The sequence below is a fragment of the Merops nubicus genome, unplaced genomic scaffold (genome assembly GCF_000691845.1).
Source record: "Merops nubicus isolate BGI_N331 unplaced genomic scaffold, ASM69184v1 scaffold10306, whole genome shotgun sequence".
Lineage (NCBI taxonomy): Eukaryota > Metazoa > Chordata > Aves > Coraciiformes > Meropidae > Merops > Merops nubicus.
Genome location: NW_008615942.1, coordinates 172,698 through 196,050, shown reverse-complemented (window position 1 = coordinate 196,050; position 23,353 = coordinate 172,698). Strand labels below are relative to the sequence as shown.

General features: G+C 36.8%; 1 protein-coding gene across 1 annotated transcript in view; it reads left to right on the top strand.

Annotated features, from left to right (window-relative positions):
• KAL1 (Kallmann syndrome 1 sequence) overlaps window positions 1–23,353 on the top strand; it is a gene marked incomplete at its 5' end in the record, with an annotated part of 49,102 nt that overhangs the window by 20,838 nt on the left and 4,911 nt on the right. The window contains 3 exons of the mRNA XM_008942707.1: window positions 4,294–4,446; window positions 20,937–21,031; window positions 23,205–23,353. The exon at window positions 23,205–23,353 is cut by the window's right edge and continues 44 nt beyond it. Of these exons, the coding sequence (XP_008940955.1) occupies window positions 4,294–4,446; window positions 20,937–21,031; window positions 23,205–23,353 (397 nt within the window). The remainder of the gene's footprint in view (window positions 1–4,293; window positions 4,447–20,936; window positions 21,032–23,204) is intronic.

The following is a 23,353-nucleotide window of genomic DNA, read 5'->3' as shown; positions in this document are numbered from 1 at the left end:
TCTATTATAAAACCTTACATGCTAAGTAATGTAATCGAAAGGCATATCTGAATCTGAAAGTAAACTATAATTCGTACTCTTAGTCAATTGTTATTTGTATAATTACAATACATTACCAAGTTACTGCCCCAATTGCTGATGTGTCTGGGATTAACCAATACAGCAAAATTATGATAATACATTAAGGAATATGATTTTAAATATCCCATCCTCGCTCTGTTTCATTTGCCATCAATTTACATTTTTTTTTTAAAGTACACTCAAAGTGTAAACTTGTTGTCATTTTCATAACATAACTGTAATTACTCTCCCCTTATCTAATCAATTGCCATTGTTGCTGGACCCTTCTGCAAGCATACTGAGTTTGGACACACGGAAAATATTTTAAAGTTGTTTTTAGCTATGACAGACCTTCATATCAGCACTTGCCTCCCATTTTAATGTATTAAGAAGATAAAATGAACTTAAAGATCCTTCTTTTTCCCACGTGAAGCTCATTTTCACTACCTTTTTGGTCCATCTTAAGAAACACCAGAGGGCCAGCTTTTTATCTCTTCAATAAACTGAGTCTTTGCTTGAAATCCATACCAGAATATGAGTTTGAATCTCCGGTGTATACATCCTCCGTGAAGTCCAGTGTAAGCGAGTATAAGGGTTCTGCTCTTTCCATACTGGTTCGCCTAGATTATACCCGTGCGTTTTGCCGCCCCCTCAAAAAGGGACCTAGTTTGTGGGGTTGTGCATTATATCAAAAGCTGCTTTGAGTTACCACATTCAGTTTTCCTTTCTTTTCTGTATGTACAGAGGAGAGTTAAAACTACAGTGGGAACTGGGTGTTTATGTCCAGTACTCTCAGCCACTGAGCTCAGCTAGAAAGCTAGAAGCATATCGTTGGTATCTGTGAGAGATGTTATAATTTTGCTGGGTATTTTCCTAAGAAATATTTGTTTGTTTTGCTTCTTTGATTTTCCTGGTTGAGGTGTTTGGGGTTTTTTTGTTTGTTTGTTTGTTTGTTGTTTTTTTTTTTTTTTTTTTTTAAATTTTTTTTTTTGTTTAGGGTTTTTTTTTGTTTAATACAAAGCACATTTTGCTAGATACAGAAACAAATTTTGTTTTATTTCTACATCCCACACCCAGTCTTCTTGTCTCTTCTGATTAGAAGTTCCTGTGAAGTTCTGGATTTTAGTGATAAACTTTAAAGACTTTTCAGTCCGATCATCTTGACGGGCATTTCACCAGATTATGTCACAACTCTGAGAAAGAACATGTAACTGAGTTTACATCAGGTCACAGGAGAAGGCTAGTGCCTGGATTTCACCTGATGCTGAGGTGTGTCCTGGTAACTGGGATGAAATTTGAGGTGCCATTATACACGCACAAAATGATGCTGGGCAAGCTGTTGAATTTCTTCCTCTCGTTTTACTGTGAGAATACCTTTACAAACTTTCCCCTCTTGGGAGCAGGGATAATTAATCAACTCATGTTTGTCAGGCTTTATTGATAGTCCTGACATTAGGTCAGATTGTCATAATCTGTAAGCATGATAAATAAATAAATGATAAATAAGGACTTTCTACATAACAAAAACCTCTTAACTGAAGCTGAGTAGTTGAGAGTGGACTGTGTAATTTTTGGTATTATTTTATAATGACTGTGAGAAATACTTTCGCTGGTAGTGCTGTATCAGCTCTCCATGGTCTCACTAATGGTCTGTCTCTCAATGGTCTGTATCACCAATGAGTTTGTATTAGGAGAGGAAGATTTTGTTTCACCTCTCCCTCTCCAAAACACGGTGTTTTTCACAATCTGATGTAGACTACATCTGATTTATTACCTACAAATCCTCTACCAAATGGATCTCATTTACCTTATACCGCACGTGTGACTGGTGGTTTCATAGTTTTCTGTCTTCTCCAGTGGAACCTCTTTCCTATTGTCATCACAGCTAGAAGTCTATTCCTTCCACAGTTTTGCTAGGGTAATCTGCTCTCTCCTGGATTGTTTTACTTAACAAAACAGTCCATTAGTAGTTTCTGTGGAAGTCTGCTATTTACTAATGTCTTATTAGTATAGCCTTTCTAACACCTTGTGCTGTATTTCAGTTTATTGTGGTGACCTTATTGGACTAAAAGGTTCATTAATTGTTCTATTGTTTTCTAGACCAGAGTAATACTAAGAGCAATATTTTTGTTTTCTCTTACACTTCAAGATTTTGACTGTTACGTTCAAATCATGAACAGCCTACTAGTTAATGAGCAGTTATTTTCTTTTTAGCTGTAAAATGGTGCCTGTGAGAACTGAAACATATTTGTTTTACAGTAGAGTACTTTAGTAATGAGTTTATAGACAAATCTGAGCATCCTTTCTGTTAAAGCCATGAAATAAAGGATTTAAGATTCTTTGAGCCTAAACCACTGATGCCACACATTTTAGTGGATAGAGCACTCTGCTGAGAAATGTATTTGGACCTTTTTGGACATGTAAAAAAAATGGCTGAATTATAGCTTACATAGAAATAAAAACTAGTCCTGGAGGAGGTAGAAATGCATTTTCTGAATCTCACTGAAGTTAGTTAGGTACAAAGCCAGTGTTACTTGAGTTACATTTGAGAATACTCAGAAACAGATGGAGAAGTATGCAAAAGAAGAATATTGCCTGAGATAGTATCTAGGACATGACCTTCGTACCCCCTCTTTATCTGGGGACTTTCATAGCCTTTGGGAAGTGGTTGCAGAAGAAACATTGCCAATTTTTCTCAAGTCCCACTCTCAGTTTCTCTGATCTCTATGGAATTAAGCTCTGGTTTTTTAGGTGTCTGTTCCTGTTGTCAGAATAGAGAGTAGTCTGTAGCCCGCTGAAGTAATTTAGTCCTACAGACCTCTGTGAGCTTTGACCTGGCCCTCTGGTGTTACATTTCCCCATGCTCAGAAATATGTTGCCTCACTATATTTGTATGCTTTACTTCTGGGAACTGCAATGAGTCTCTCTCTCTTGATCTTTATACAGAACTATTCTAAATTAGTGTCCTGGTTTTTCTGGAATTGGAGCAGACAGAGCAAAAAAGATTTAGTAAAATTAAAATACTGTAAGTTCAAGTATGCATAATGGATTTAAGTTTGTACTTCTACCTCTCACTTTTTTTATTTCCTTTTAAGTAGTATAAACATTGTGGTTACACTGAGAAAAAATTTGCATTAGTTCGATAATTTGTCTTTAAAACAGGCGTAGAAAATGTAAACTTTTATCAGATTAAGCAAAGGATTGATAAAGTAAAATTTTCTGAAAGACAAGTTGGTTTCAGCTGAAGCTACATGTAGAGCACAATGTTCAAGTCTACATGTTAATCATGGTATATTGAAACCTGAGTTTTTCCCTATTAAGTATGTAATTTGCCACTTCCTAATTATTAGAATATTTACTTTTCATGTAGGTGTATTATTGAATTAAATAGAGATTTTTTTTGCTGTTGATCTGATGCAAATACTGTCCTTTTAATCAGAACTGATCTATTTACAAATGTGCAATGAAAATGCAGTTTGAATCAGCATTGCTGCCTTTTCATCTGGAAATATCTCGTAATGCTGTCAGCCCTGCTAAATGTTGATGAACTGTTGCCAAATGAAATGCTTGATGAAGGACATCCCGTTACCATTGCTTGTTGGAATCTAGGCACAAACACCAAGGGAACTGCTGAAAGTTAATTCTGCTCTTAGAATATTTTCGTAAGCATTCACTATTCACTGTTGGAAACAGGGAAGTGGGCAAGAAAGAACTTTAATCTGACCAGTGTTCTTATATAGCATACCAAAGGGCTATATTTACTTTGATGTACTAACCACATGTGGTACTCTGTGGGTTACACTCAATGCCATTCTTGGTTTTGTGTATATTCAAACACTGCACAAATATAAAGACCATGAATGATTATGCATAACTACTGCTAGATACTCTGCCTGCTTAAAATGTCAATGTGTTAACATTTCTTGCTCTTGGGAATATAAATACACCCCCTTATTATTCTTTTTAAAATTTACAGAGCATTTTCATATAAAAATATATGTTTGTATTTTTCTCTGTCTGTCCACATTTTTGTTTTGACTGAACTTCAATCAAATTATATGCTTTTCAACCATCATGGACAGTTTTTTCTTTATATTTAATTTATTTAGATAAAATATTGAAATAAGGTAAAATTTGGACTAAAGATAGTGTTATTTTCTGAATTTCAACACTTAACAAAGTCATTTTATGGAACTGTACTTAAATAATTCATGATTGCTCTGTGTATTGCAGAAGAACAGACATCTTCTGTTGGGAAACTCCAGAAAGGACTGGTAGATCCTTACACAACATTTCAAAGAAGGAAAACTACTCGTTTTCTTAAAATTGGAACTCCTTTCTATCAGGACAATCAACTTCAGGTCAAAGTCTACTGGAAGAAGACAGGTTTGTCAAATTTTTGTTTTACTGGTTTTTTTTTTTCCTAAGGAGGAGCTCTGATCAACTGCCTCAGAGTTGTAGACCATTGATAGAATATAATGAGCTTTGTACAATCATTCAAAGTTAAATCCTACACCCATCCTTTCTTCCCTTCACCTTCACGTTAGAGTGAAACGTTGCCTCTCCTCTGCGTTCGGGCTGGCAGATGGAAATGACATGAGCCAGCTATTCAAAACTTACAGTCAGTCATCTTGGGACACTGAATCTTTCCAGACCTGAGATTATTTTTAGTTTGGTGGAAATGGCTTCTGTAAAGTTTTAAACAGGGAAGCAGAATTTAGCCTTAGGTTCATCTGAGCTTTTGTGGCTATGATTGTTGTCTCCCTGGAGTGTGGTTGGAGGGTCTACAAGCACATACAGTTTTTGGGCAGATTTTCTGCTGATGCCACTGCAGTAGTTGGACTTTGTCAGTTGAAAAATAAGTCAGGAAAAACATGTATTTGGAAATCATGATGTGGTGTCACTTGGTACACATGGTGTAGTTTGAACCACAGAATTTAGAGTTATACTGGCTCATGTTAAGTCCACAGCAGGCTTTATGGCAAACTTTACCAATTACCTTGAATTATAACAGAAGGAATAGTGGGCCACAACTACTGGAAAAGCATTAAGTTGGTTTTCTGCTGGACTGTATGTACCCTTGTTTTTCAGAAAAATCTAACAATTTTATGTGTAAGTGTTCCAGTCTAAACCAAAATGTAATAAATTTTAAATGCCTAATCAGATTTAAAAATAGAAAAAGGAATTTTTCTTTCTTGCCCTGTAGGAGCATATGGATTGTTACATATTGCTCCAGCTTAGCCATAACAAGTTCCTATACTATTATTCAAAATGTGCTAACACTTTCAGTGTTCTAACTTGGAGCAATCTACGCGTGTAGCAGTAGCCCATGTAGAAAATCCGTTGAATTTTTGTGTTTGAAGTAACGGGCTGCAAAACACATAATCACCATTTCTTCTGGAATTTTTCAAATACTTTTAGAAATACTTAAGTTTGGGGGGCGGAGTTTTAAGTTTATGCAGCACTACCCCGAATGAGGAAAGGCTACGTAACCATTCACTTATGCTATGTAACATAAGAATATGTCACACTGGATGGTGTGGCTTGTGAGAGGTGTCTTTTCCTTCTTAAAAAGAGTCTGTTTGAATGGTTACCTTTCTAGTCCTGTTATATCCAATACTTCCAAATGCTTATTCCTCCATAAAATCTTCAAGCTTTGGCTCAGCCTGACTACATACATGTTTTAAATGTCCCTACCTTGGTTATACTAGTTTTCTTTTTTCTAGCTTTCCCATTATATTTCATTTTTGCCTAATTTCATGGAAAAGCTGCAATAATATAAAGGTTAAATAAAAACTGAGGCATTTTTAATTGCAAATTCTAAGTTTACCTAACAGTATGCTTTTGGTTATCTAAAGTGAGATTTATGTATTCTGATCTTGGGACTGATCACCGTAAGCTTCAGCTTTCTCGCAGTGAGAGGTCAAGTCATTGTCCAAGCTCCTTTTATAGTCAGAAAAGTAGGTGACTTCTGAAGCAATCCATCCCACACAGCAGCTGCATATTTCTTTGGAGATGCCTGTCTTCATGACTGATTATAGAAGGGAACCTAGACTACTCATTTGCAGAAGGCTTAGAGATGCCTAGAAGCTCTGTATGAGCTGAGGTCTAATTCTGAGCCATCTGAACTGAAAAAACATGAAGGCCAAGATTCAAAGATGAGGACACTAAGGTGTCTCCCACAGGTGTTAGGCCAAGTTGTGCATCTCACAGCCTATAGGCAAGATTCAGCCCAGTGGAACAGTTGATCCAGCTGCAGCTGTTTTCCTGCCAGCCTTTTTCCAGAAGAAAGATGGTATGTCCTATGACCAAAATGCCAGCACCCCGGTGAAATTCACCTGACAATTAGTTTCCCCAAATCATTGTTACAGTTAGTGGAGGAAAAATCGTGGCCAGTACAGCAATATTCATCTTGTTCCACAGTAGATACCTTGAACTACATGTCCACTAATTATAATGATAACTTGAATATCAAACATAATTAGGCGTTACACTGTAGTTACTTAAATCTTGGCCTCTAATTCTGGAGCTCAATCCCACACTGTTATATACCTGGAAGTAATATTTACAATAAAAGTTATAAATGCCTGTGTAAAGGTATAAGGTAGTCAAGGTTCTTCTAGTGGCTGAGACAAGAGCTAATTAAGATTAAGTGAAATCAGGGAATATTTTATAGACTAGAAAGAACGGTGTTTGGAAGTGGTGTAAGCTGCATGTTTGGAGTTCTTCAAATACCGATATGGCACGAATCTGTTAGAAATGACATGGAAATGATGTGTTGTCACCTTGTGCCAGGGCTGGACCCGTTGAGTTCCTGCGTTACTGACTGTACCTCTGACTGATCCTGTATGAATATGTGTTCATCTGCTCATGTAAGGGGGACACACAGAAGTGCATTTTGGTCATGTGGTGGCAGCAAGCTCTATCACATGCACCAGAGTGTTTAGGTATATGCTCCAGCCATGCAGGGGAAGTTGCTTCCATTTTTCTCACATAACAAACAGTGATAGCAAAGGGGTGTGAAGAGGAGCATAATATGACCATATAGCACGTTTATTTCTTCTTTTCTTTTTTAAGAAGAAAATATCTGTGTTCTGAGTGACAGCATATGCAGTAACTCAGCAGGAGCCTCTGCCTTGTGTGGAACTGAAATACAGGCAGTTACCTGCTCCTGAGAAACTAGCAGGTTCTGTAAGCTCTTACAGGAGTTTGGAGGTTATGTAGTGCATGGATGAGGTACTGACTGTAAATTTACTAGTGACAATTTACTGCCGAGCAAGCCTTTTTCACTGTGCAGGGAACACAGCAGGAGAAGCATATTGGCTGTGTCTTGTCTTTATGAAAGACACCAGTTACTGGAGCCAGCTGTGCTGGGAGCTGTACCCACATGTCCTCTTATGAACTGCACTGTCTCAAGTTGTGTTCAGGGAGTGGTAGGAGGTATGAGACTGCAGCAGCTATAATAGGAAATACTGACAGACAATTTTCCTCAGCCTAGTCTATGGCCTATCATCCAGGCTATTTTCATTGCAGATAGGCAGAGTTCTAATCCTTCCTGGCAGGGAACTGACCTCTTTGTCTTCTACATGGTGAGTGAAAACAGGAATCCCTGTTGATTTCTCTAATGTTCTCATTATTTTGTAGTTTGCTATTAAAAATTTGGTGCAGGAACAATACAATAGCTTTTTTTATAGCTCATGATGTAAAAAAGAATTCAAGAAATATGACTCAAGCTTGAAGACAAGCTTTGACATTCCTAAATTAAGCAAAATTTTGATTGGTTGTAGCAATTTTTGCTTTGTCTGCTTTAATTTTCAAGTTTTTCTGTACTTTCTGTGATGGACTTCATGGCCTTAACAAGTGAAGGCTGCAGTGGTAAAGAAATAAATAAGTTACTTAGATTTTTTTTTTTTTTCAGATGGGGACATTTAAACAAATATGATGTGTTGATATAGAGTGACTTTTGGCTGTAATGAAAACTTTAAGAATACTAAACCAGCAGTCTTTCACTATGTAATAATGCTGCTCGTTTTCTGTAGTAATAGCTGCTCAGAACCTTTTATTATGTTCCTGAATTCAGTGGCCCTTCTCACACCTGAGATTATTTTTCTTAATTCTGTCCAAAATCAAGATGGCTCTATAGAACAGTTTTGTACAGCCTCCCAACACTAGCATCACAGCACAACACAGATTTCAGAGGAAGCAGAGGGAAAGACTTGTATGGATTTCTTGCAGTGTCAGATGACTTAGAGAAATACAGTCATTTTCCTGAGGTTGTTTTAGATTATTACTTTACTTTCATTGGTACCTTTTTTAGCAGAGAAATAGTTTTGCTTTTGAATTTGAACCATTTTACTCACTCTAAAAAAGACAAAATAGAACAGAATCATTGAATAATTTAAATGAGCTGGAAGGGACCTCAGGAGGTCGTCTGGTTCAACCATCTGCTCAAAGCAGAACTCTGAAGTTAAATGAAATTATTCAGTCCTATCTATAAGGTCCTATAACAGATGTTGTTATTGTTTTCTGTATGACAGGAAATTTGTCCTTTATGAATATCAGGCTGCAGAGGCCACCTAGCAGTTTATTGCAATGTACCTTAGGATTTCTAGAATGTACAGTGGTGTCTCTTGACATTCAGTGATAGTTCTTCCATTACTATGAAGAAGATGTATTCCTCAGGGTCCTTTGCAGCTGTACCTCTAGGTAGCCAGTGAAAAACCACAGTGGTGACATCAAGGCTGAAACTCTTGGTTTTGTATCATCCCTCTGGACAGAATTCATCAGACCTCTATCCTGTGCAACAAATGCAACAGAGAGGGTGTTGCAAACTATCACTGAAGTGGCTTTGTTACAGAGTGAAGGAGTGATTGCGTATCAATACTCAGAAACTGAACACAGTATTTGAGTTAAAGTCTGAGTAAGTGGATGGAAGATCCTGTTTCCATAGATATGCATCATAATGCACCACGGTTTGGTAGCAGGCAAAACTTATTTATGCCTGGACTTCAAATGTTATTTCTTAAGTCCCATTAGCCTCAGTAAGCATGAGACATGAATGGAATGTAGGATGTGGACTTTACATTAAAATAAATATCTTTCTGAAATAATCTTTCAGTTGTAGTGCTTCAGTATGATGGCATTAATAACTTTGCTTCAGGATGCATGCTAGCAAAAATAACTCCACACTTCAAGCAGTACAAGGTGCTTAGCAAACGCACATAATTTTGCTAGACAGAGTCGTCACAAAAGCATATTGTAATTATATGAATACAATAGCTTCTTTCTGAAAGAAGAAAATGTCTTTCATTTGCTGCCTCTGACTTAGGCCTCGGATTAGAGAAACACAGTACATTCCTTAAACAGCATGAATCCTACTTTTGTAAATGAAAAGAAGAACTTGCTTGTGGCTAGATTTTTTGGCCATCTCAACTGTGTGAAATTAGAAATTATGTGCTATTTATGTCAAATAGTGGAATCAACTTAAACAAATCACTTTTAACTCCTTGGTGCTGGAGTCAAAGAGTACCATCCATTACCAAGAACAGATGGACTCTGAACCCCATACTTAAAAGGATTAGCTACTTAGAATAATTAAGATCCTCAGTATCTTGTGCGGTAATCAAGACTGAAAGCGTGAAAATAAAACGATCCTTATGTTTTCTCTGTTCCTCAGTGGTTTGGCAACTAGAGAGAGGAGGTTTTAGACTTCAGCTGAAAAGCCTTCCAAGTTGCTGCAAATTTGTGTATCTTCAGGGTATGAAAAGAAGGTATTTCCCATAGATAGATAGGGAAAAAAAAAATCTTTATGGGCTCACTGCGTCAGTTCTCACCACTTGTTGCAATAATTGTAATACATGAAAATATTATAATGTAATTTAGTATGATGATTTCTTTCAAAGCAATATGTCAGAATAATTTTTTCTAGCTCATTACTCTGCCTTCACTACTGTTTTCTTAGTGCCTCTTATTTGGGTATAATGTAATTCTCTTTGCTCAAGTAAATCTTTAGTTTCCTTCGCTTCTCTTTGAATGAAGTCTATGAGCGTTTTCAACTCCTGTTTAAATGAAATGTTTAAAGTACTTCTACATATTCAAAATCAATATATCTGCCCCTTGGTTTTGCTTAAAAAGACAAATATTTAAAATGCATTAAGGCTTGGCTTCAGGCTTCTTTCTTTGTGTTTCTGGTAAATGCTAAAGCAGAAAAAAAAAAAAAAGAACACTTAAGTCAGGGAGAGGCAAAGAATCCTCCATTGTCTGATAAATCAACAAAACAAGAATAATGAATTAAATTACAGGGAAGAATAGAATGCAAGGCAAGGCAAAGCAAACAGAAAGCTGCCACAAATGCTTTTAAAACCAGATCTTAGGAAAACAAAATTAACTTTCACTTAGTTCAGGCAGATAAATGAAGTGACTGTATGTGCTGACTTGTTGTTTGCAATAAGGTATTTCATATGGCAGGTTTTAAAATAATTGAAAGCTTTCCTCTGTGGTACTTTCTCACAGAACCAGTGCCACTGAAGCTAATGAAACCCTTCAGTGCCAGTTGGAGTTCCTAGCTGTTATTGTAAAGAATTCAGCAGTGGTTACTTAAGGTTAAATAAGGAATTACTTAATTTAATACTGTTACACTAGGAAGATGAGCAGCTGGCCATTTTCTAATTATAGATATTTAAGCAGTAAAATATTTGTACTTGAAGGTATCACTGTAGTCCAGATGGTTCTTTCAACAAGAGGAACTCGCTGTTAATTATAGTGTGGTATACAGCAATATATTTCCTTCATATTTCTGTACAAATACAGAGATATAGGCTCAGCAGAGGCTGATTGTGTGGGTACACATAATGGGCATTTGTATTTAGGGATTTAATTAATTAAGCTTGCTCCAAGCACAGGAATCTTTGACTAGATCAACTCTTTAGAAATTCACTAGTAGCCTTTGCATAATTTTGCTTTTCCACATGTGCTACAGCAGACTGAGATGTCTGTGTCCTATGGGCTTCCACAGAATCCTGCCTGGGGAGCTAGCTAACCCAGCTTTAACTCAGCTTTAACTGTTTGTGGGAAATTATTCCAGAGTTAAGAGAATATCTTGTCAGAAGTATCTTCTGTTTGATTCATACTCATCCCTAATTTTGTCTTACATAGATCTGATGCAGTTAACAGGAATAAAATTTTTATCATCCCACTGCTGTTTTTTAAATTCTCTTTGCCTTTTCCTGCCTGGAGAGACTGAAAAAGGGGAGCGTCTGACCATCTCAAGTTGTACTTTATAACTGACTACAGGACTTGGACTACTTGGTTTATGTCCAAATGTGACATGCTAACAATACTTAAAATGTTGCTGGTGGGAGTCATAAAAAAACAATAAGTAATACAATTTGGTAGAGCAGATAGCGTTCAACTTCTCAAACAGTATGCAATTAATTAGTGGGACGAATAGTAAAGTTTTAAAATCATGTTTCCAATAGGGGCAACCTCAGCGGCATCTCCCCTGCGAATGGTACAATACTGAAGACTCCTCAAGGGCACGGTGTAACTGCATTTCTTCATTCCACAGGAACATCAGAACACCATTACCGAATGCCTTTCATTGGCTTCCAGATCTCCATGCCTTTCAGGGAGGGTGGTTAGAGCTCTTGTATGAGGGACTTAGGGGCAAGTCTGTCCAATGATTAGTCCAAGGAATGTAGTTGGAGCTGATTCAAACTCTGCCAGGAAATCAGGTACCAGAAGCCAAAGCAGAACTACCCTTTGTGGTCCCAGAGCTCAGACAGCACGGAAGGCTGATTTTTGCTTAGCAGACACCCAGGGGTATCTGTTGAAGGCAGATTGTGGCTGGACTGAACTGGTTTGGTCCAGAACATTCATCAAACTTGTTCTAACACTTTGTGTGGTTGATCCACTTTCTGCTTCAGTTTAAAATTTACATAGTTTGTGCTGTTCACAAGCTCTCAGTATGACCTGAATCCAGAACAACTTTAATTATTATGAAATTTTAATTTACTTTAATTTATGCATGCAAAAGAAGTCTTTTTACTCTTAAACTTAATATCTGAATCCAAATATAAGCTTGATTTCTTTTGAACTTATATTAAAAGATCAGATAGAAGCATATTTGCAAATTACCTCATCCATGAGTGCAGTCCAAAGACAGATCATCATTATGTGGGCTGAGTACCTGCAGTCAGTCTGCAGATGCACATTCAATACTGCATTGCAAAATCATTTGTCTTAATGATAAGACTTAAAGACTTAACTAATGTCAAGGCATTGGAAAAATTAACTGGCCAGTTAATAAGAAAACTTAGAGCTTACAGGAGGGACATTTCCTTGTAACAGAAAAAAACCAGAATGAGATACTGTTGAACTCACTTTGTACAGGGTGTTGTGTGAGAGAAAAGGAGTGAGGGCAGGGGTAATCAGCTTAGAGATGATCCCAAACTGAAATCTCTCAGTATAAACATATTTAAACCTTCAGGCTTCCTATGTCTAGATATGGACACAAATACTGTGGCTCAGGCCTGTTTTTAAATTACACTCTAATTGTTAATAAAATTTTTGGAAGGGCTTATTGTTGTATCGTACAAAGAATGCGTTCTATAGAAAGAAAGTTTGTTTTAAGTGGCATAATGTGAGAAACAAAATCTTTATGGTAAAAGTGATACTGCTTATATCCCGTGTAAGAGTAGGAAACAGTATAGGTTGCCTTGTTAGGAAGTGTTTATTGAATGAAGTTTAAATGTCAACTGAGAGTTTTGAGTTTTGTTTTTATCATGCTACTTGAATAGGTGATTATTAAAAAGTTCTTTTTTCCCAGTGATCTCATGAACACCATGAATTTCATAATCAGGCATTTGACACTTTCCTTCTTTTTTTTATTTTTGATACCATCAGGCAAATCAATGATAATTCACAGGCAGCTAAAAAGCCAGAGGTGTTTTAATTTCATTTTTTTTAAAGAGAACTTAACTAGAAAGCCTGAGACAGAACACATCAAAAACACAGGGAAAAGAGGAGTGCAGGTAGGTTCACAGCGCATTAGTGCATCAGTGCAGCACTTCATAATTTGTCGAAGGTAAATTGTATTTAGCTACGTGTCCTAAGACTGACAACTCACTTTGGATTTGCTAAACTACCATAAGTAAAGTAACACTTGTTATTCTATCATTATTTCTTGTCCTCTCATTAGCTTCGAATTTACAATGTTGGCAAGAAACACCATGATTCAGAGAGTCATGGAATGGCTCATGAATCAGTGTGTGAAGAAATAAAGAGGCATTATTATCAAATACTGACTGAGATCATGTTTTGCTTCTCTGTAGTACTTGGGAAGGAAGTATTCCTTCCCAAACACTTCTTCAGTCATGCTGTTATTACAGTGCAATAAATATCATCTAGTTTATTTTATAGTAGTAGTGTCTTCAAAACTGAAGCAACTACTAGTAGATAAGACTGCTTCATTTATTCACTTGGACTTTGCCAATATTTAAGCCTTCCCTGCATATTTTTTCAAAAACTCTTCAGCAACTGTGTTTTAGCAGAAAAATTGTTTATGGAAACCTGCATATTGTAGAACTCTCTGTTGGTGTGGAGAGGAGTGGTGGCCTGATAAACAGCTGAAGGCAAGCCTGAGACAGCTGAAGACACTTGATTATATTCTGTCTCAACTGTTTGCATGACTGTTCTTGGTGTGGAAATACAGACAGGTTATGCTGCAGAGCAAACACTGCTGCTCATCCTTCTGACAGAACAGCAGCAACCATTTACCATTGTTGCTTTTACATTCACCATAGCACAGCTTCACCATTCCATACAATGAGATAAATAATTTTTGCCCTGCTTAGTGGTTGTTTGACACAGGATTGATACAGGGCTCCTCAAAATTATACTATAACTCTACTGCAGAAACAATTCATCAAGCTTGTAGATACTGAGACATGCACTTTGTATGCCCTGAGCAGATCCTGCACTATACAGTGATACTAAATATAAAATCTTTACCCTTTGCTATAGCTTATTTTTACAACAGTAATGCTGCAAGACACATGATCCAGAAAGGAAATTACTTAATTTTGCTATATTTCCTTCTTCTTGTTACTCTAAGACAATCAAGGACATGATCACGACCATCTTTTAACTATATTTTGTATGGCCATTAGTGTCTTCATCGTGGTGGGTACTAAACTTTCTGGCCTGATACATTAGCTACTCAGCTATTGAAGTCAAGATGACTGTTTGTATGCTTAAGTGCCTTGTTGAATCAGGGCCAGAGTGCTCAGAAACTTGTTAAGATCAGCCCCCCAGTATGAGATGAAGAACAAAAACCATGCTGACAGTCAGAAATAATCATTGCAGTTTGCTGTATAAAACATCAGATTTAACAATATGTAATAAATCCGAAAGTTCAGCTACAAGCAGAACAAATTTTCTTACTAAATAGCATAACAGAAATTTCGATCTCCTTATAGCATTCTTCATTTGAAGAAAGATAAGGTTTGAGTGTAGACAGTAAGTTTACTTATGGTTAATTATCTTCCAAACTTTGATAAGTACTCCTTTTGACATACTTAGCATAGTCAGCGTATTAATTATATGTATATATTTTAGAGAGAGTCAGTTTGCTGAGTTAACTTGACAAAAAAAAACAGAGCATAATTTCCTTTTTTACTGAAATGCTCATTTGACATATGTTTGTTATTAAATTAGTATTTCTATGCTGCAAGGTAAAGGTTTTCATATAAGTATGTCTTAATTTTTTTACCGTATTTTAGTCTAGTGGGAAGATGTATTAGACACTGCTTATTAATTACTTCAAATCCTGTCATGATACAGCAAACAGCCTCATGTTACTGCGTTTATTAATGCTAGACATTTTTATTGTAGTTAGACCTTAATTTGAGCTGCGGTTATTGAACATGTCTACTCTGAAATCTTGTTTTCCAGCAAATCCCATTTGCTTTTTCTTTCTAATAAGTTTTAGTAATTTGATTGTCTGCATAATAGTGCTGTCACAGCTGGCATTAATTGGCTTTTTTATACCAAATTGTAGAGACCCATCATCCAACAACCACCTGTCAAACAGAATAATACACAACTCTAGAGCTGAAATACTTCTACAGTAGAGACCTTTACCATTATCACCACTTGACAGGGGTGGGAGAGGGGTAAGGATCCATGAAGTGCTTTGCACAAAGACCTCTGGCAGACCAGTAGCAGAACTAACCCCAGTTCCCCAAACAGTCTGGACAAGTTTTCTTGCTGTGGATCACATGAATGCAAAGAAACACATACCTCTTAAATCTGTTTACCTGATCTCCTGGAGTGACAGTAGGTTGTTGTCATATTGGTGGTGCTGGGTTCTGTGAACAAACTTCACTGCTGTTCCTGCCTATGGTATGCCAGTTTTCTAGCTACAAAGCAGACCAGTTCCTCATGATTGTCAAGTTGGCACCCTTCTGCAACAACATATGTAAAATAAAGCAGGAAAAAAGTATTCAAGGCAAAGAAAGGACTGCTGACTGCAGTAGCATGGTAGAAAAAAAGAAAGCATATTAGATGAAATTATTCACATGGCTGGCAGTAATGGAAATGTACAGCAGAACAGAAATGTGGAAAACATTGGCAAAGATGAGGAAGAGTGATCGCTTTTAAAATTTAGTTTATTTTCAGTGAACTGTAGAAGAGTTTAAACAAGAAATTCCAGCTAGGACAAATTGCAGTTACCTGGCATTTGTGTTGGGTGATTTGTCTCAGTGTGTCTCAGGGCAAGTGTAGAACGTAGGCCTAGAGTATTCCCATTAACTATCATGCACCCATGGCTTAGGATACGTTGCAGTACTTTAAGCAAAACTTCAATCTAAGATGCTTGAATTGTGCATATGAACCCTAACTTTTCAAAGTGACAAACAGATGTCTTCAGCACTAGCATTAATAGGATTTTGAGCTGCTTTTAAAGCTTGAAGCTACAGAATAAGTGTGCATTTCCCTCCCAGAAAAAAATCTGAAATAAATGTATTTATTTTTATTAAAATGGAACTAAAGCATTATAGGTTTGGGAGAGGGAGAAAGAAGATACATCTGGTGGAGAACATGTTCCTAAACACAGTTGCTAGAGAGATAGTTTTGTGGAGATAATCATATGAAATTAAAAGCAGTTTGGGGTGAAACATAAGAAGGAGGAAATCAAAGAGCATGCCCTGATCAATAAAATTCTAGTTAGAGACTGAAGATTTCTGTCCAACAGAGTTAGCTACATGTCCTTGTTCAGCAAAAGAGGTAAGCATGTGTGGAATTTTAAGAACACACTGATGTGATGTCTGTATAGGAATGTTTTCTTAAGTCTAGGAACTCATTTTATACTTCAGAAAATTTACTTTAAAAATCATAACCAAAATAATTAACATTAGCTATTAGTTTATTTGAAAAGATTAGTTATGTGCAACTCTCTGAAAGACTGAAAAAATTGTAGCTTGGTCAGCTGGAGTTCATTTCTCTGTCAGTAACTTTCAGACATTTTAAAAGTAATTTTTGTAGTTTACCTTTTTAAAAATTATTCTTTATTTTTTTAATTAAACTTGAAAATAAAAGTAATTATTTGAATAAGCTGTCTGCTGTAACAATCCTTTAAGGAGTTCTTACTGAAATGACTGTTCTGTTGACTGATTTCACAAGCTTAGAGCAACTCAAATGAGTGCTAGCACTTGGTGCGTCCTTCAGGTTCAGTGTTCCTATACAAATATTTTGATTTCTGGGAAATGTGAATGCGTTCTGTTTGTGCAAGCGTCAGTCTTCTTAGTTGCAAATGGTATACTTTCTAATCGTGAGAACAATGAAGTTATAAAGCTTTATAAAGACTCCTAATTGGGAGTACAGAACCAAGAAAACTCTGAACTGTTGAGATTGATTATATACAAGAAAGATTTAATACTGTGACATGTGAAATAGCAGGGAATCAGACTGAGGGAGTGTGGCGGTTTCTTTACAGTGTTCTGTACCTATTCTAGCAGAGATACCAGAGCTTTCTGATAAAACTGGGCAAAGTCATTAGATACTGGCTATTGTGTTCATATTAACTATTCAAATCACTTTTCAGAAAAAGATGTGGCTCTGGATTAAGATTAACTATTAAGGTACTAACTTTAGTTGGGCTTAATTCCAAACCATTAACTTTGGTGTTAGTGGCTGACATTCAGCCAGACTGCAACTTGGGCAGCTCATCCAGTACCTACCACTGCGTTTGTAAAGGACAGCTGAAAACAAAAATCTGAATAAAATTGTAGCAGTGATTCCACTAGGAGAGTATATATTGCTGAAATGAAGGCTGGGAGAAGCTTTTCTTCTGCATGTGCTGTAAACACAAAGTCATATGTATAATGTTGCATAAAAGGTAAACTCTAATGCTGGGAGCTTTATGAACAACTTTATAAAACAAATGCAAATTAGTTTCATAATTTGTTTTTTAAGTCTCCTGTGTGGCTTTTGAGATCATTCCATGCATCTTGTTTCCTTTTGCTTTTCAAAAATATAAAGATAATTTCTAAATCATTCTTGTTATTTAATATGCATACTTCATGCATGGACATACATTTGAGTTTTTCATGCTTTTAGCTTTAATTTTTCATGCCTTTTTTTTATTAACAAAATGTCCCCTCTATCTTTATTTTTTAAAAAGTTTCTGTCCAAGTAGGAGCTACTTCTCTATTATATTTCAGTTTTGCAACGCAAATATTCAGATTTTAGACCCTGACAGGATAGATATTTTATAAGGATAAAATTGTCTTTATTGTTGTCAATTGTTTTTACATTCTTTTTAACGAAAAGCAATTAACATGCTTGTATTCAAATCTTTCAGGTAAGTGCAATCACAAAGGTGGAAGTGAGAAATCAAGACGTTTTAGTGTTGAAAAGAAAAGTTTGAGGCAGTCAAAAAGGCCAGTTCTAATGAAAAATTTTGGATAAATGTATTTGGTGCTGTCATACATTCCAGTTTATCTCAGTTGATGTATATATGTATGCAGAAACCCTTTTTGAAATAACTTATAATTACATACTCACTGAAAAGAAAAAAGTCCTGCCCTTTCAATATAGCTTGTTTTCAGAATACCAAGTGTGAACACTATCAAACATAAGGTTCATTTTGTTTAAATAACAAAAGTATGAAATTATGTTATTAAAAACCTTGTTACATTTTCAGTCCAAGTTGCTAAGAAGTGAAATAACAATTTTTAAAATCTCTTTCTGATTTTCTAGATCAAATAGGTTATCAGAAATGACAGCTGTCTACGAATGTGTTACTGAGGGTTTGCTGATGCAGGAGTGAAGTAGGAGGGAGCAAAAGAACTGCCTGGGAGCAGAAGCCCACATGAGGAGTGGAGGTTGAGCTGCAATAAAATACAAACAGAATTCTGCTGTGCCAGGATCTGGAAATACTAAATATCTTGGTTACAACCTGTTTAATTACATTTCTGAACAGTGGCTTAGTGAACCTCCACACTGATATATCTGGATGCTGAGCTGTTAGAAGCTCCTGATGCTTGGGATTTATCTTTCCCCAGCTGCCCATGCAGTAGTATTCAGTAGCCTACCTGAGGTATGTGTCTTACCCAGTTCTTGATGGCTGGATAATGCCAGGGCTTAATTCACTCGGATAATTAATCTCTACCAAAGAGAGAGGGAGATTTATTTACGGATTGCAAGTGCAATTTACAATAAGTGAAAACAGCCGTTTTGTAGCTTACAACTAGAAGTCCACCTTACATGCAGGGAGTTGTTTTGCCAATGACCAGGCCCAACAAAAATGATAACACCAGCAGGGAGATGAACCAATATGCACACTGTATTGTAGACAGAAATGTTACTATATGAATGACCGCTGGGGGTACAAACAGGTCAACAAGCTCGTACATGATCAACGCCACCCCCAACGATCCCACAAACGACATGACCCGGCCCACAACAGGTGGTACAAACAGAGACCTGAGGTTGCCCATAGTTGGCATGGGAAACGGCCAGACCAGCCAGTTAAACACATAAGAAAAAGGTGCCCACATGGCGACTCTCACCCAATTGACCCGCGTTCACAAAGGTCTTGAGCAGACTGGGGCCCAGCTCCAGGGAGAGTCAGGAGGTCTGCCCTGAACCAGGAAGCTCTGTGGAGTGCACTCCACAGACAGACACTCCTGACTCCCTGCCAGTGGCCCCAGCTTTTAACCTTTGTCAACTCACTGCGGGACCCCTGGAGCTCATTTCCCTTATGGCTCTCCCTGCAGGGCCGGCCGCACCCTGGGGGGAAGCTATAAGGCAAACTCACCTCCGCTGTATGAAGGGCTGTGGGAATCACCCATATGTCAACCTTAATTTGGGGCTCAGGGTTCAAACCCCAGCATTTCAGGAGTTTAAAATAAATTGTTATCATCGGTTAATATACAATGAGTAACAGATTCACTGTGGTTAATTGGTGCATAGTGTACATCATTATTATAACATGAAGAATATAACAGTACAAAGTTTCCAGGTCCCAGGAAGCTAAGTAGTTTTTTTGTTTGGCCCAGGAGAGGGGTGCAAGCAGGTGATGGGCAGTAGTTGAATGAGCTGGAAGAGATCAGCTGAAACCTACTTAGAAGTGCATGGTGAGTTTGTTTCTTCATCCGGGAGGCACATTGAGTGGGAAAGCCCAGCAACTGAGGGGGAAGTGAAAGCACATCAATTTATTTATTTATTTTTAAATGGGAGAGAACAATCACAAGTAAGCAAGTTATTTCTTTATAGATACATTTAAAATAATAAAAAAGTTGAGTTTCCAAAGAAATCACACAAATGGCGTACATGTTTTTATAAAGGTAGCTGCTGCAAAGATCTATTTCAAGGGTGTTCTAATCAGTCTTTCTACCAGAATACCATTTAAACTAGTTTCAGACTCTACTTATTTTCTTCTTTGTTTTCAATCCCTCCCTTTTGTGTCCAGTTTGCTCATAGAAGTCTAATGCCACGTCAACCCTGAAGGCATCAATAATATTTGTTTTCCTTCCTGAAAACCGCAGTTAGGCTCTTGGCATTAGTGGCTATGTCATACCAAGATAATTAATAATAACAGACATAATTTTGCATTCCTTGTGTAAAGACAGAGGAGAACTAAATTCAGAAACTTGTCAGGATGTATTTGCGCTACCTGATGATTTTTTCTGCTTTTGTCTAATTCTTTATTGCCCTTTGTTTTGCTTCCTCAGTCAGTATTGGACAAGAAGCTAGAAGAGCTGGAAATTGGTTGAAAGCTTATACTGTTGATACTGTGGCAATTTTTGACATGGATTTAAATGGGAGCAAATTCAAGCTTTTGGTATTACTCCTAAGTCTGAATACTAGAATTTTATTTGGAAAGATACCAAACAGGTCTTGTGTTATATGCTGAAAGGACAAAGTTCGTGGATTTACAGATATTTGCAGAGATCTTCAGGCACAGATTTCTCAAGCAGTGGCAGGCAGCAGTATTGCAATGCTCAGATAATATAAACAGTCACAGGCAGCTGACACGAAGTCATTTCCATCATTTGCAGGATGTTTAGAAGTAGCAGCATTGAGATATTCCTTTTTAATGTTCAATATAAATGCTTGATTTTTTTTAAAAAAATGTAAGCAGTATATGCTAATGTATCTGAAAATGGCAATTCACTGTTTTTGAAGTTTCCTCCATTAGTGTGTTTAATATTTTCTCCATTCTTTCAAAGGATGCTTAGGAACAAGTGGGGAACTACCAGCTCCACAATACTTAAAACTCCTCCTTTTTCTTTCATACAGAGAAGCCAGAAAAGTTGCAGTGGTGAAAGCTTAATTATAATATATGTCTTTTCCTCTCTTCTTATGTCATTTAGATATCAGCATGAATCAATTCCAAGTCCACTGGTTACTGGAGTCCTGTGCACACAATGACACCAAAGGACTTGGGAAAGTAACCGAGCTGACTTATGTAAGTCTCCATTCAGCCTCCTGCTGGGCTCTCAATAGCTTTTAGGCAGCAAGATAAAGGACGGTTCTGTAGCATAACAGAGTATGGTTTATACCATGATTCACAGATAAGGAAGAATCTTTATGGTTTATGTTCCTCTTCGGCAAAAGATAAAAATGATACATCTGGACTGTTTGGGGTTTTTTTAAGTCCACACTTGGTTGGTTGTTTTTTTAAGTCCACACTCAGATAAAATCCTTTTTTGTCAGTGTTATTTGGAAAACAAGAAGAGGCAAACAGACTTCTTAGCAAGTATTTATATATTTCTACGGTATCTTGAACATGGAGCTTTATCTGTAATTAGTACTATAGGACTCTAGCACAGTGCAAATACTGAACAGTAATAATAGTAATTAATAAACTAAGTTTTCTTTTAGACATGCAGGGAGGTATTACAACCCTGCGTAAAATAATGGAATAAGAAGAAGGGACTGTAGGTGAAAAATGCTAGAATTAAATCTGAAAGGCAGACAGGTATCAGGGAGAAAAGCTCTTTGTAAGTCCATATCAGCCCAACTATATATTGCAGTGGCAGTTCTTCATACTCAATTTGTTAGCAATCTAGTGTCATCCATCTCTGGAACACATTATTTGAACAACACATTAATGTGATTGGTGCATCACAGTTGATTTAGTGGCTTATAGGTAATGGAAGAAATCACAATTCACCTTTCCTTCTTACCATGACCTGCACTACTGGATCAATCCAGTGGAGTTAACCACATGTAAAAGTAGAGCAAATCAAAAGACATCATTTCACATATAGGAGGCTGTGAGCTTGTAAGATTTACTGCTTGATAGGGTCAGCAAAACACGTTAGAAGTGGATTAAAAAAATGATTGTGACACAATGTTATGATCTGTTCAAATATTTCAAGTTATGCACATTGAAGGTAGGAGGATGTTAACATTTAAGAAGTTTATGTCCACTAGAGGCCAGGAAAGTCTCTTTGTACATCTGCCCAAATGCATTGTGGGATCAGTTCATTTAGTTCATCAGTCACCTTACAGTAAGTAGCCCAATCTACTTTGGGAAACTGTTCCTTTTGAGGAAGAAAATAATTGCAAGCAAACAGAAGAAGGTGGATGCTACCAAATGTTTGATAATGGATATGATAAGTCAAGATGGATAAAGGCCTTTACATTTCCAGTGTTGAGAATTTAGGCCCTGTCACAATACATAGAAATAGTCCTGACACAATTTTAAGAAGTTATCAAGCCTGTTAGAGCATTCTCCAATCAGGTGGATGGCAGGGAGTCAAGTCCATTCTCAGCCCAATCTCTATGACCCATTGGAAATGACCTTCCAAGTGAAGGTTAGACTAATCTAAATTTGCACTAGACTATTAGTGATTCTGAAGGCAAGCAGAGATCTAAAAGGTAGTAAAAGACTTTTGACCTTAGCCAGTAAGGATATTGCTGGATATCTTTCTAGAAAAAAAAACACCGAACACTTTTATCTTGTATATGATTTGTGCTAAATCTTTCAGGCTGTGATTTTCGAAAGTACTTTACTTGTCAAAAGACAACAGTGATTGTTTAGCAGGACATTTACACTTTGCGTAAAGTTTTCTTCTCAAGTCATTGTCTTTAAACAGAGACTTGTGCTTTGTAGTTCAGCTGTGGATCTTTTCTTCCTGATAAGGAGGCCGCATTAGTTAACATAGCAGAAAAAAAAAGACTCATAATGCCATGCTGGACTTTGAATGCACTTTAAAGAGTGAAATGTACATGAAGCCTGTCATTTGCAGCAGCTTAAGTCAGCTTTCTTACATTTATTTAATTGAATTAGCATTTACATCCTCACTTTGCTACCCCCACTGTTATCATGCCAGAGACTTCTAAATGTTAGAAGCCAGTTGCTTTGATGCAGTGAGGCAAAGGAACTATGTAGAATTGAAGGACATATCCAAATACCATGCTAATATATTTTACTACTGAAAATAATCAACATGGACAATGTTTGCTTTGTTCTCTGAGTAAAAGCCATGTTGGCATGTGTTAAGCATATCAGGAAGAGGTTTTATTGGACAAAATGAAATTTTTTCATCTTCTGCCAACCTTATTCTTTAATTCCTTTTTTTTTCCTGAAGGTCTTTTTGCAGCATGTGATCTTTTTGTTTGTCTTGTTATAGGAAAACTACATGATTCTGAAGGACCTGTCATTTTCATGCAAATATAAAGTGACTGTTTTGCCTGCAAAATCTAAAAGTCGTTTTAAGGCTGAGAGTATTTTCTTTGTTACACCACCTTGCTCTGCATTTAAAGAAAAAAACCACAAGCA